The sequence below is a fragment of the Nipponia nippon genome, unplaced genomic scaffold (assembly GCF_047370975.1).
Source record: "Nipponia nippon isolate SJK-2023a ecotype South Korea unplaced genomic scaffold, ASM4737097v1 scaffold_10, whole genome shotgun sequence".
Classification (NCBI taxonomy): domain Eukaryota; kingdom Metazoa; phylum Chordata; class Aves; order Pelecaniformes; family Threskiornithidae; genus Nipponia; species Nipponia nippon.
Genome location: NW_028262291.1, coordinates 27,763,375 through 27,776,328, shown reverse-complemented (window position 1 = coordinate 27,776,328; position 12,954 = coordinate 27,763,375). Strand labels below are relative to the sequence as shown.

Below are 12,954 nucleotides of genomic sequence, written 5' to 3'. Positions count from 1 at the left end.
AATGTTTAGCCCTTCTAGTGTTTAAATTTTTAGCCTCACCCTTTCATTGCTATCTAATAATCCGTGAGAAATTGCACATCTAAGAGGGGAACCAGGACCATACAGTTTCTGGAGTAAGTCACTGTCAATACTGACTTGTTACAAACAATACAGAGGAATAATTTTTAAAATTCAGTTTAATGTTATTTAAATATTGTCTGGGCTAAAGATTAGGCTTTATTAATTTATGTGCACAAGTTTTAGTTTTAGAACTCCCAGGATATTGAGTCCAACCAAACACTACAGAGACACAGGGAAAAAAACTCATTCATAGTAAGCAACTATATCTTCTGCTACTCAATTATTCCTGTACTTCACTTTCAGTTCAGCTTCAAACTTAAAATAGTTGTATGCAGGTTTGCAGGCATCGCTGTTTTAACATCCTGAGCTAATTAACAAATAGCTCTTCAGAACATCTACTGGATACGATAAAGGAACATATGGATTAATTTAAGTGTCAGTAAGTTTCAAAAAGCAGCTAGTAATTGAGAGGTAGTGGCAGTAACTCTAGTGCCAGCCAACACAAACTATTCACAAACAGCCCCAGTTTAAGTGCGCAAAGCCTCAGCACTTACCAATAAGGGCCAAACCTCCACTTGTCATACAGCTCTGTTCCACAAGAAAGTGCATGCCCACTTCAGGTTAGGAGGAGACCGCGACTACTAAATCGAGGTGGTGGAGCAATGAATGGCATCATGTCAATTAACACAGGATGGAGAACGCTCGCAAGTCACCTGCTATCACAGTGTACAAACTCACCATAAGCACCAAGCAGTATTATGTCAACTGCAACCCCAGCCTAGGGGTCCTGTGAAAGGAAGATGTCAGCCATTCGCAGAAGCTCTGGCATAGATCTGTTGTACAGGTACTAATTTAAAGCCACATTTTTACTGTAATCAGGCAAGATCGTTTCAGTAACAGCCCTAATGCAGAGACTGCTGGTCCACAGAGCAAACAACAAAAGCAGCAGTTACATAGAAGAGATTAAAATCTAGAGAAGTGTGCTATTTTAAGCCTGCCTGCCCAACTCTTCAATAACTCTGTTCTAGCTATGGAACAGATGTGCAATTCATGCTTCACAACCAGCTCTCACATGGAAGTGCAGTAGTAAGGTGAAAACACATCACCTCCCTAGAGATGAAAGGGTTAGAAAGGCTACACAGTGTGTGTCTTAATCTTCACACTTGTTGCTTCTGAAAAAGGCTAATCAGAAGACACTCTTACAAAAAAAGCAGTGGCTACAGCTTTCACAAATTAGCACTACCAGGTGTCTTAGTTATCCAAAACAGTAGAGTTTGCTGACATCAGATATTTAAGAGCAAAAAGAATGTGGTGGTGAGGTCTACGTGCACTTGAAAACTGCACGAGAAAGACTGCTTAACGAAATGAGTTCAGGATAAGTGAGTCCACTGACTGTACATCACTGCTAATCTATTCCATATCAACAGCAGCAGGCTCCCTCAAACGAGGCATTTGAACACAGATGGGACTATGCTTAATCTGGGTAGAGGCATCACAGGGACTAGATAATTTAAAATAAGCATTTTGGCAAACTAAATATTCTCAACTTACTCTCAAGTTACAGAAACATATTCCAAAACAAAAAAAAGCAACTACATGAAAAATGCACTACTGTGCATAGAAGTAAGAGTGCAAAGTCTCAGGAGTGCACCCACAGATAGTATATATTCACTCATCTTCCTTATATTATATGCAATCCCCAAGGTTCATGTCAAGAATAGCTTAGTTCAGTTTCTAGATGCCCAGTCACTCACATTCAGGAATAGGGAGTGACTTCTCTAACCAGCAGTCACTGCTGTTCCTACAGAGGCTGGTATAGTTAATGCAAACTTTATTTACAAAAGACACTTAAATTAGTTACTTCATGCCATGTGTCCATACAGAATCAACAGTTCAAGGATTACATGGAGAAGAATTCACAAAATTAAAAGTGAAATCACTAAAGATCTTCTAAGAGTTAAGAACTAGGAAAAGATCTTAAAGACAATTTTACAAATAAAAAAACAAGTTATGAGAAACTAGTCTGAGCAAGAGGATGGTTGTTTACAGGTCTGTACACTAAAACTAATACACAGACAGCCTTCTATTGTCAAAGAGATGCTCACTGAGAAGCAGAGTATGTACAAATACTTGTGCCACAATGACTCAACCCCCCAAAATCCACTGTATTATACATAAACCAGTTTGTATACATGAGGCCTAAATGAGGCCATTTAACTATGAAGACTTCTAGTTTAGTAAACTAAAGCTGAAGACAGCCCAAGCAACAGTGATGCTGTCTCTCTTGCATCTCTATTTGCGACTGCTTTTTATTCTCTCCAATCTTTTTTTCAAGTCATCAATATTAGCTGCTGCAGAAGAGGGTGAAGCCAGGGTAGTTCCAATGCCAGAGGAATGAGTCTGATTGGAGTCCAGGTCCAGATGTTGGTACTGCTCCCGTGACTCACGGAGCTGGGAGAGCTTACTGTGAAGCATATCTGTAGAGGATGCAACTGTAGGGACTGCTGGTTTAGAGAGCAGAGACGTCAGAGGTGGTCTGTCTTCCTGCTACGGGGGAGGAAAGAGAAGTGTTAAGACAGATACTGGCAAAAGCCATATAAGTACAAACCATAATCAATGGCTTTTCATCTTCACAGAGGAAAGGGAAGGAACAATACAACACAGGTGACCTGCGGCAATAAAAGTCAGTTGCCATCAAAGTCAGAACCACGCAAAGCTAACTTACAATACTCAATTCCTATCATTTAAGCAGTTCATGTTTAGCTTGATGTCAGTAGGAACACAAAGAAACCATGGTCTTTAAAGATCAAAAATTCACAGCAGACCACCGTTTTACTGAGATGGCCTGCTGCAGTCTTGAACAGCCTGAATTCTGACACCACAAGAGGAAAGTCCATGCCTATGTGCAGCATCAACAGCCATTGAGTCTTCTGGAGGAATGAGAAGAGGAAACCTGGATTGATTGGCAAGATCCACCCTGCCAGACTTGCAATGTCAATTCATTGTTCTTTTACCTATTGATACTTCCATCTGCGTTAATTACCTTGTTACTATCACGTGGGAAACATTTCCCCTCCTCAGAGCTGTGAGCTGATATGCAAGTTGGTGTTAAAACAGTGACGTGCCTGGATGACTATTCCTAGAGTGAACATCACTTCTCATGTGGCTGAGTGCAAACTTCAGTGATCACCGCTAGATTCCTAACACATAGATCACTGAACTGTTAGAAATTTTGGCCTGCAGGTTTCCAATACTAAGCTCATTCAGCATTTCTGTGCCTCAGTATCCATACACCCAAAATAAAATTATATAAAACTTCATTCAAAGTCTTCATTCAGCTTTTATGGTTGTTTCAGAGCAGAAAGGTCTAGAATTTCCACATCATTCAACTCAGAGGTCAATATACGTTAACCTTTAGAGAACAGTAGTTATTTGAACCTTTCTGCGACTCAACTATGTGGCAAGGGAAGATACTAAACTACAGGCCTGTAGAAACAACCTGCATGTACACCAGTGCTGCAAACAGAGTGGACTGAAACATAAGCCTACTTGGACAAATAATGGGTTTAAAGCCATTTATACTAGGCACGGTGACATGCAGTGAATAGCTAGGACATGCAGCATAATGAAAGATCGTAAATTCCGATTGGAATCTGCCTTTGGCACAGAAAGAACAATCACTTGAATTCTTAAGAAAAGTGCAAATGAAGCGCCTTGGGGATTTACAAGTGTTGTCAAGTACAATACCTTTGCGTTATCAAGGCCACAACGCTGCCTGAGGATTTTTAGTCTTTCCAAGTAAACTGAAGGCCCCACTTCCTCCCCATTTGTGTTTCCTATAGATGAAGATACAGTGTGGGTAGAAGCAGGAACACATGTTCCTTCCATCTGAGGAGAAATTCCTGGAGGATGAGGGGAAGGGGGGGAGGGGGAAAAAAAGTAAAACAAAAAGGATTAAAAACATCAAAAAAGTGTAAGCCTCTTGGTCAGTTCCTTGAAATAAGATGCAATGCATGAAGAATCAACCAGCCTATAAACTACCAAGCTATTTGCATCTGCTAATATAGGCATATCAGCCCTTTCATTTCCTTACAAGAGTAACAATTTAAAATGAAGAAAAGAAACTTAGACATTTAAGAAGTGTCAGCAGAGCAGCTCCAGAAGTAGTGCTGAGGCTGACAGCTGAAGGCAGCAGCGGGGGCAGAGGAAGATGCTGATGTGGATCAGCAGTAACTATGATGTCCAACAGAGAACTCAGCAACTGGCAGGATGGGAAAAAATTGGAGCATTCTGTCTTTTTCTAAAAATTTAGTAGTACTTCTGGGCAGACCTCACCACTGATTCTAACCCCTCTTGTTACCTCTCTTCCAGGTAACTTAAAGCTGCTGCTTCTCCCAATTCAATCTGAAATGGTGATTTCTGGAAGGCATGTAGCAAGGTTTTTAAAGTTTCCCTACAAAAGACTAGGAAAGGATTTTACGTTATGAAAAACAACTTTCCATTCCGAAACAAATAGCAAGTTCTAAGATATAGTGTGGACAGGGATTTGTTTTCACTAGTTTACTGCAAGGATATTTAAAACAGATAAAAGGAGAATTAGGGTTAAGCATTTATAGTTTAGTCTAAATAAAGCACAGTTGCAAGATGGAACAATATCCTTTATTATATCAAACTATTATAGTTAGGGAGGTAAAAAAGAGACAAAATCGGGGCATGTAAATTCTGTTTTGAAATCTCTAACTGTTGAACTAACATTTCTTGGTTGTACAGACTTTTAGGATGAAAGGTAGGGCAGAAAATTCTGCCCTATCTCGTCAGACACATCTAGGAGGTTCTGAAAGAAACTTAGATAGTATTCCTAGAGTAGTTTACAATACAGGGATAGGAGAAAGAACAGTAGTAGGAGAAAAGGCTAAAGTCTCACAGGACACTAAAATGTGAACAAAATGAAAGTTAAAGGTAGTTTTGTCAGACTGTCTATCAGTTTTTACTGTCAGCTAATCATTTGTCACATTCCCTCCCTAATATTGCATTAAATACTCATTTGTGCTTATCTGCAATGAAAAGACTCACTAACAAACTAAGTGTTTTACAGTAATTTATCCAATTAAAAGGCCATTTTATTGGAAAGATATCATCACAAAGACTGCTACAGAAACAGTTCAAATTATTTAAAATAAACTTTTTGATTCCACAGTAAACAATACTCTATCAAAAAGCCTCCTGTACCATTTTAGGAACCAACAGGTAAAAGGAGAACCTGACAGCTGCTGCTGTATACTTTGCAGAAACAATTCTTGATACCAGACACATGAAGCATAAGCTAATGTTCAACCCACGCTACAGGATACAAATTAGAAACACTTGTTTACAAAGCCTTTCAGATGTTTTCTACATTTAGTGTGACAATGGTTATAACATCTTTTTTTGTAAAAAAAGAATGCATAGGCCCTGCAAATGGTGCTTCACGAGGCAACACAAGTGCCAAGAAAATACGTGACTCACTTTGGAAATCCAAAAACATCTGCAAATATTAGTTTCTACCAGAGGACATGTAACAGCTATCCTTATATCTCTGCTTCTCATAAATCAATCAGTTTTGCCATAACATGTACCTGTAGAAGCAGCAATGCGTCCTTTCCCCTCCCGTTCTGTTTCTATCAGCCGGAGGCCTCTTTCCACATAGCTCTGGAAGAACTGAGAGGAGTTTTTCAGGAAGGGCTCAATGTCTGCATCAGAATATTTCTTTTTGTATTCATACAGCTCTGCCAGACCCTGGAAGGGAAGAGTTCCTGTGCATTACTACAACTGCTGCATACACCATTCTAGTGTATCATGCCCTCTTCCTTGCAGGAAGGGAGCACTTACCTCCTTAGTGTTCTCCTTGGAGCCAATCTTCTTAAATATTTCTGCCAAAATATCGTTAACTTTGGCCTTCGAAGCCTTTTCCTCCTAAAAAAATAAATAAAAGGAGATTTCTGAAACAGAGTAAATAAAGATGACAGGAAGTTAGACGAACCCACAATGCCCTCAGACCTGCTAGATGGATACAGAGCTTCCAAGATGAAGAAAACCTTGAAGCTTAGGGTTTTACGTAGCCACTGTTTACACAGAATGAGAGCAAGGACAACATCTAGCTGTAGGACTCCTTTTGGGAAGCCAGTGTTTAAAACCTGTTTTGGGTATGGTTAACTTCTGGTAGATCAAATGCAGTATCAGGCAGCATAAAACCTGTGCTGCACACCTGAACATCCTGGAGAGCACTTCATCCTGGGATATGCACAGAATATTCAGGTAATAACAGAAACACACTGCAAGTTCCCAAAACAGCCATAAATAAAAGTGAAACTAGAAGAGTATTTCCAACAGTAGTTGCATGTTGGAAAGGCAATTACTACTTCATATTCCACAATCACAAGATTAAGCTTGTTTCTTAAATAAAATGCCTTACCTTCCCTCTCCCTACCAACACATTTACATTACTTACTATGCGAGAAGCCCCTTTTTCTGTATCTTTATCAGCTTTGCTTCCAGTCTGGTCCATGGAGTGTTTCATTACTCTACACAGGTGAGCCTCCAGCTCAGACTCATTTTTGTTGTCTATCATTGTTAAATGATCTAAGATCTAGAAGGAGAAAAAAAGGAATAAATAAAAAAAGAAGGAAAAGCTTTAGAGATTGCATGAACATCCAATTTAGTGAATGCTCTGACCTTGGGCCCCTTCAGTTTGCACAGGGTGTGAAGCAGAGTCTTCAGTGTCCTTATAGGAAACTCACTCTTACATTGCTTCAGCTTCTCTTTGGGAAAGACCTTCATGAAAATGTGGATATCCAGTAGAATCCGATCCAGATTGATGCTATTAATGGTTTCCGGAAGAAGACGCACCATTCTCCACAGACACTGGAATGAGAGGCTGACTTAAAGCAAGACAACTCAAGGAAGAAGCATTTAATTATATAAGAAGAGATTATACAAAACTATCATTGAGCCATTTCACTCTGCTACCACACACAGACAACGCACTGTGTCTGTCTGCTCAAGCTATATTTGCACTGGTACATACTTTGTCTTTGTAACTAGCTGTACTGTACCCAGATCCTTCTTTAGAGCTGATGCATAAGTAGTGCTGACTTCTCTACCAATAACAGGAGACCGAATGCCTTGCATGAAGAAATTTCAGCAGATAACGCATATATGCTATGTACACCCACACACAGCACGAGTTCTTTAGGTTTAACCTCATTAAGAACGCCTAAGTTGCATCATGTCGGTTACAAAAGGGTGTTATATTACAAAAAAAGATCACACCCACGTTTTAAATGCAGATATTTGCATGTTCCCTCTACCTATCCTTAGAGATGACAAAATACAAGCCAGCTCCAGCCTGGGACTGTTTGAATCCCTAGTACAGTGCTGTGCCTAAGCAAATAAGCCCAGCAGGTGACTGCACACCTCTGTATGGAGTTTGTACTAGTATACACAAGCTTCTGTAAACTATTAGCAGGTGTTAAGCTCCCTCCTGGCATACATGAAGTCCCTATATGTAACATCTAATTATAAGATTATAAGAGTTATAAGAAATATTTCAAGTTACGGTCACAATTTTTTTTTTTTTTTACATATCTGTTTTTTTCAGCTAAGTTGATTCAGACAAACCAAGTAAGTTCAAAACCTCTACTACAGACTCACCTTCATGACAAGTTCTGAAAACTTAGGAGAGCTGGCTGTTGCTAGCAGACTGTCTTGGAGCAAAACAAGCAGAGCACTAGAAGGAATACATTTGTAATAGTTACACAGGAAAAGTGCTACACACAAAAAGATGCCACCTCCCCACAGAATACCACACCAGAGACTGGAGTTAGTCCAGTGGTTTACATCATGTCATGGAACAGCTCTTTCTTTCTTTCTAATATGTTACAAGAGTTTAAGAGGCAGTCTGCTGAACTACAAAGCATATAGAATCATACTAAGCTGGTTCGTTTAGCCTGCCTCCAGCTGTGTAGATTCTGCAGTCAAATTCTGATCACCACTGTGATCAGTGATAATTCTTCCTTAGCCAGCTGAATGATTCTACAGACATCATTCTTTGCTTACCAAATGACTAAAACAAATTCACCCATTCAAGGAACACACAAGAACGGGTGAAGAGAAGCAGTAATTGTGCAATTTTCATTATATACCTCAGGATGTTGGTCTGGTCAGACTTTTCCAGAACTTTCACTACCAAGAGGTTGACTGATCGGATGACCTGCTCGCCCTCCTCAAGGTCTTCAACCCGAGAATCCAGCATTAATGTAATAAGACCATGCATTAGGTCCTTCAGCACACCAGTGGAGGCCTCTCGAGCCAGACTCTCTATTTGAAATAGCTACAAATTGAACACAATATTAGAAGTTTTCCCTGCACACAATGCTTTAATATACGGATTTCTCTAGACTACACTGTCAAACCATTTGACGTCCCCCCGCCCCTCCCAACATTAAACAATAAAAATGCAACTAGGAAGAAAGTTATTTCTACTGAATGACTTCTGAAAATACTTAGGCCACCAACTAAGCACTCAAAAGGTAAAGAATATTAAAACTGAGATTAATAAAAGTGTTAGAATGGGTGTGTTCTGTAGAAGCAACAAACAGAAATTCTTCCCTTCCCCACTCCCTTATTCCCCCCTCCCTCTCAAAAGGTGCATTGGTGAGCAGACAATTAGCAACAAACCTTCATAAATAAAACTCAATAGTGAGCTAACCTAGGTACAGGACAGATATTCTCTTCTCCTGCAACTTCCGCACAGAAATTACTTGCTCTTCACCTTAACTTTTAGGTCAAAGCCTTACCGAGATCATGCTCCCAATAATACAGCTGTAGAGTTTGACTATCTCATCTTTGTCTAGCTTCTCATCTGCCATGTGCGTATTGTAGATTAGCCGAAGCTGCATAAATGTAGCTATGAGGAATTGGTCAATGTGGCCAGACATAGCTTCTGCTTTGTCTTCCTGTCTGAGAACCTCATCAATCTAAGATTTAAAAACAAAACACCCAAGTAAAGTCAGCGTAATACAAACAGTGCAAAATAACTATAATTTAAAAACTTTTCTATAGGAAAGGTCTTGCCCTGACCAATCCATTTGCCAAGGCACTTGTGTTCTAAGCTTTCACCTGCAATCAGTAGCCACAGACTTCTATTGCTAATCCCAATACAACCAATTTTGATCTTTTAGAGAACTTCAGTCCTATCCTGTACACAAATGAAAATATGAAATGCTGCATTATGGATTCTGGAATTAACAGCTTTATGAAATCTTCTGGATAAAACACTTAAGTAGCTAAAGCCACCTTAGAAACATGTAAAAGCTATGAGGCAAGACAATTCCTTCGCTGAAGATCTGTAAAACAGTTTACATTTAAAAGTAAAGTCTCACTGGCTTAACTGGCTTTTTCAAACTTACAGCACAGATATTTGACAAAAACAGAGAGATATGCCTTTTTTTTTCCCCTCAGTGCTTCTGTGTTAAGAGTCTATTCCACATCATCCAAGTGGAGTTTCTATTGCTAAAGCGAGTCAGATGGCCCCTGTGCACTTAGTCTTGTCATCAGGGAGATTCTGAGCAGAGCCCACGTCACCCGACATGATTGCTCCACCACAGTGCAACTCATCACTCTCGCAGACAAATAGTACAGTGTGGTTACTTGCTACCTGAATTTGCTTACCTGTGCCAGAGCCTGGATGCTTGTATTTATATCACCACTGGCTACTTGGGAAATGACAAAGTTGATAGTAGAAGCTGTGTTACTGTGCATGTCATCGAAGTGTGGGGACACAGCACGGATTCTGAACAGTTGAAGAAAACAGGATTAATTAGTCTTTGAACAGACAGCTCTAATTTACACTGAACTGCTATACTTCAGTGACAGTTTAGAGACAAGGGAAAAGGATTTCATTCTTCATAGAGGATACTCAAGGAAGGAATCATTGCTTTTAACATGTCTATTGCACTACTTGTAAAGACACTGATGATGCATTTACAAACTCAAGATCCTTTTACTATAAAAACACATAAGCAGAACTCAGGTTTTTCATTAGAAATAACTGCTCTCCAGATTCCAGAACAGTACAACAGACCATTGCTTTGATATCTCTCCAAGTTAGCTGATGCTACCTTCTTGTGTAAACAAGTCTAAATGTAGGAACTAGCACGGTCAATTTAGCTTCTCAAAATAGTTTTTTAAGTAGCCTTACTGGTTTCACTTAGGAGTTAAAACTAGACTCACTTGGGCTCAGGAATCAAGACTGGCTCAAAGATGTCATCTAGTTTGTGCTGTACAAGTGCTGGCATCTCACATCTGACAGTACCGTTGTCATTTTCAATTTCATCAAGATCCAGCTGAAATTCTCGTGGAACGGTATGTGTTGTCTCAGAGTGACTGCCCATATTGCGATTTTGGCTACAGAGATCAGGAGAGAGGTGTTCATTATATATAAACAAGAGGCAAGAGTACTAGCACTAGCATCCACTGGTAGCCCTAAAGCTCTCATAATAGAACAGCACAGATTTTGAAGTTCTGATTTTATTCAAGCCCCCTAATAACCCCCTTTGCGTTTCCCCTAGCCATTAGTAAAACAAGCTTTTGTATGCCAGAAGAGCAGCTACTAGTTACTTGTCTTCCTAGTTTCTCTTACAACCCACCACAAGACCCCCTGCATCTGTGACAGGTATGCACTGGCTCATTCTGAGAGATATCTAGCACAGTTTAAAGTTCTATTAATGGAATTAATTAATGAGTGGCTTTTTTTTTTTTTAAATGATGGATAGGATGCATATGTACACAGCAACCTTGCAAGCTCATCTGAAGCTAGCACTCCCAGCGTCCTACATATCTTGTGCTGCATATTAGATTTTTCAATGAAATGTTCTAATACATAGGTCTCAACAAGAACCTTTATTCCAACATAATGAGCAGGTGGCAAGGAATACAGTTTCTGAGCTTTTTGTTTCTGGTACTGTTGCCCCAGGCTCTACAATTCACACATGCTCATCCAGTTCTGTGATGTATGTCCGCCCTAACAAGTTAAGAACAGGGTCCAATCAACACCAAGTTTAGTGTAACACACAGGAAGTTGTGTGTGTGTAACAGCTGCTTAACGTGAAAGTGCCATGTCTGCCTGCAGTTTGATCTATAGTCACGTTGGCAAAAATCTGTATTTTTGGTTACTTTCTTTTCTTTAACTCAGAGACCTGTAAATAACCTAGAACTGGCCATGGTAAACCTGTCACCCTCAGGAAGGGATGACTAGGATAGAAATTGAAAGATACAAGAGCCTTGCTACCAAGGAGTTAGTGGGCAGTACTTACATCCTATAAGTGCGATACATAATTCTGTCCATGGAGAAGCAGTGAAAAAAGGCACAAGACCATTTAGAAAGATTTCAAGACAGACAAGACAAAAAAAAGTTTCAGACATTTTGTTTTATATTATTTGGCCAATTTTCACAACATGCAAAGATGATGATACAAGAACTGAAATAACATCGCCAGACATGATATTAGCACATACACTACACAGGCTACAGACCATAACGTGTCATTACATACTTGAGTTTGGAGGACATGTCCTCAGCTGGTCCCTTCCGCAGCATGCTAGCATTAGCGCTGATGTTCTGAGTACGCTGAGGTTTCTCCTCTGCTTGTCTCACTGGAGCAGCAGATGGTCTCTTGGCTGACCGCTTTATTCTTTCCTCCAGCATGCTCATGTCTTTCTCAGAAAGCTATAACACACAATGTTTTCACTCAATTTGAGCTGTATGGATTTTAGAAATCTTGGTCACCTACAGGAGGTATACCACTTATTACTGCAGACTGAAGTTCTCTAATACCAAGGGTAGGAACTGTCAATACTACAATACTACTATCTAGCAGCAATCTAATAGGGCCACTCTGGACTGCCAGATGCTACTTCAGGAGCTAATTAAGCCATATTGACAAACCATAATACTGAATACAGCTATTTCTAGCCCACATAATTTCCAAGAAGCAAGTCATCTTGAATTCAAACTACGGCACTATCACGTGTTTCTAATTGTTGCTTGTGTTGCTGCAAAAAACCCCGAAGTTCCCACGCACCTTTCTATATCCCTTATTAGGAGCCCAGGCAATGCTTTAACCCTATGGACCCTGCCACAGAAGCCAGAGTCCTTCTAACAGTTGACCTGTTCAATGTACTCATAATTCAACCTGAACACAAGGTAAGCCAACTGAACACTCCAACTCATGCAGTGAGGAGAATCGTATTTATCTGCTTACCTACAGGACCGAAGGTTACCAATAACTACATTTGAACAAAAGAAGCTGTGACAATTTTGTGGGAAGTACTCTCCAGCATCCCTATGATTTGGAAACCTTCCTGAAAAGCCATAGGTTTTGGGACTAGACAGACCATACTGAAGCTCAGAAAGCCATGGTTAGAAGGGGCTGAATGGTTCAGGTGCTACAATTCTTTTCTTAACCTTGAAAATTCAAAAGCAAAGTCCAAAGGACTATGCAACACTGAGGAGGAGGCAGATTGCACTCTGAACAATAGTTAGAATAAGATGGGAATCTAAAATGTTAATGAAAATGCAACATTAATTCTCTTGGTGATGGTTACCAAAGAAAATAAGAGTCACATTAAATGTCAACATTTCAGGGAGGGGCGGGGGGAGAAAAAAGAGGCAGCATTGTTTCCCTGCTCATCGTACTCCATAAAATATCCATCCAATAGCTTCTATGCACTATAGCATATAACACAACACAAAAATTTGTACAAGCATTAACATATCTATCATATTTCAATCAGTTTAAGTGCTGCTAGAAACGTTACCAAGACCACAAATGCAGAGAACAGAATAGGAAAAAATAG

General features: G+C 39.8%; 1 protein-coding gene and 1 non-coding gene across 7 annotated transcripts in view; both read right to left on the bottom strand.

The window, feature by feature from the left end:
- Positions 1 to 1,874: 1,874 nt before the first annotated feature.
- CKAP5 (cytoskeleton associated protein 5) overlaps positions 1,875 to 12,954 on the bottom strand; it is a 53,034-nt gene continuing 41,954 nt past the window's right edge. For 5 of the 6 annotated variants that reach the window (XM_087746127.1, XM_087746131.1, XM_087746129.1 and 2 more), the window contains 12 exons: positions 11,652 to 11,824; positions 10,330 to 10,503; positions 9,769 to 9,889; positions 8,895 to 9,074; positions 8,241 to 8,428; positions 7,750 to 7,825; positions 6,772 to 6,960; positions 6,548 to 6,685; positions 5,929 to 6,012; positions 5,676 to 5,835; positions 3,808 to 3,962; positions 1,875 to 2,607 (listed from right to left, as the gene is read on the bottom strand). In XM_087746127.1, coding sequence (XP_087602253.1) covers positions 2,353 to 2,607; positions 3,808 to 3,962; positions 5,676 to 5,835; positions 5,929 to 6,012; positions 6,548 to 6,685; positions 6,772 to 6,960; positions 7,750 to 7,825; positions 8,241 to 8,428; positions 8,895 to 9,074; positions 9,769 to 9,889; positions 10,330 to 10,503; positions 11,652 to 11,824 — 1,893 coding nt within the window. In that variant the 3' untranslated portion in view covers positions 1,875 to 2,352. The remainder of the gene's footprint in view (positions 2,608 to 3,807; positions 3,963 to 5,675; positions 5,836 to 5,928; positions 6,013 to 6,547; positions 6,686 to 6,771; positions 6,961 to 7,749; positions 7,826 to 8,240; positions 8,429 to 8,894; positions 9,075 to 9,768; positions 9,890 to 10,329; positions 10,504 to 11,651; positions 11,825 to 12,954) is intronic. The other variant, XM_087746130.1, reaches the window with a different exon arrangement.
- On the bottom strand, positions 9,614 to 9,724 carry LOC148057133 (small nucleolar RNA SNORD67). Its single transcript, XR_015702087.1, has one exon. It is a non-coding gene; the product is annotated as a small nucleolar RNA SNORD67 (small nucleolar RNA).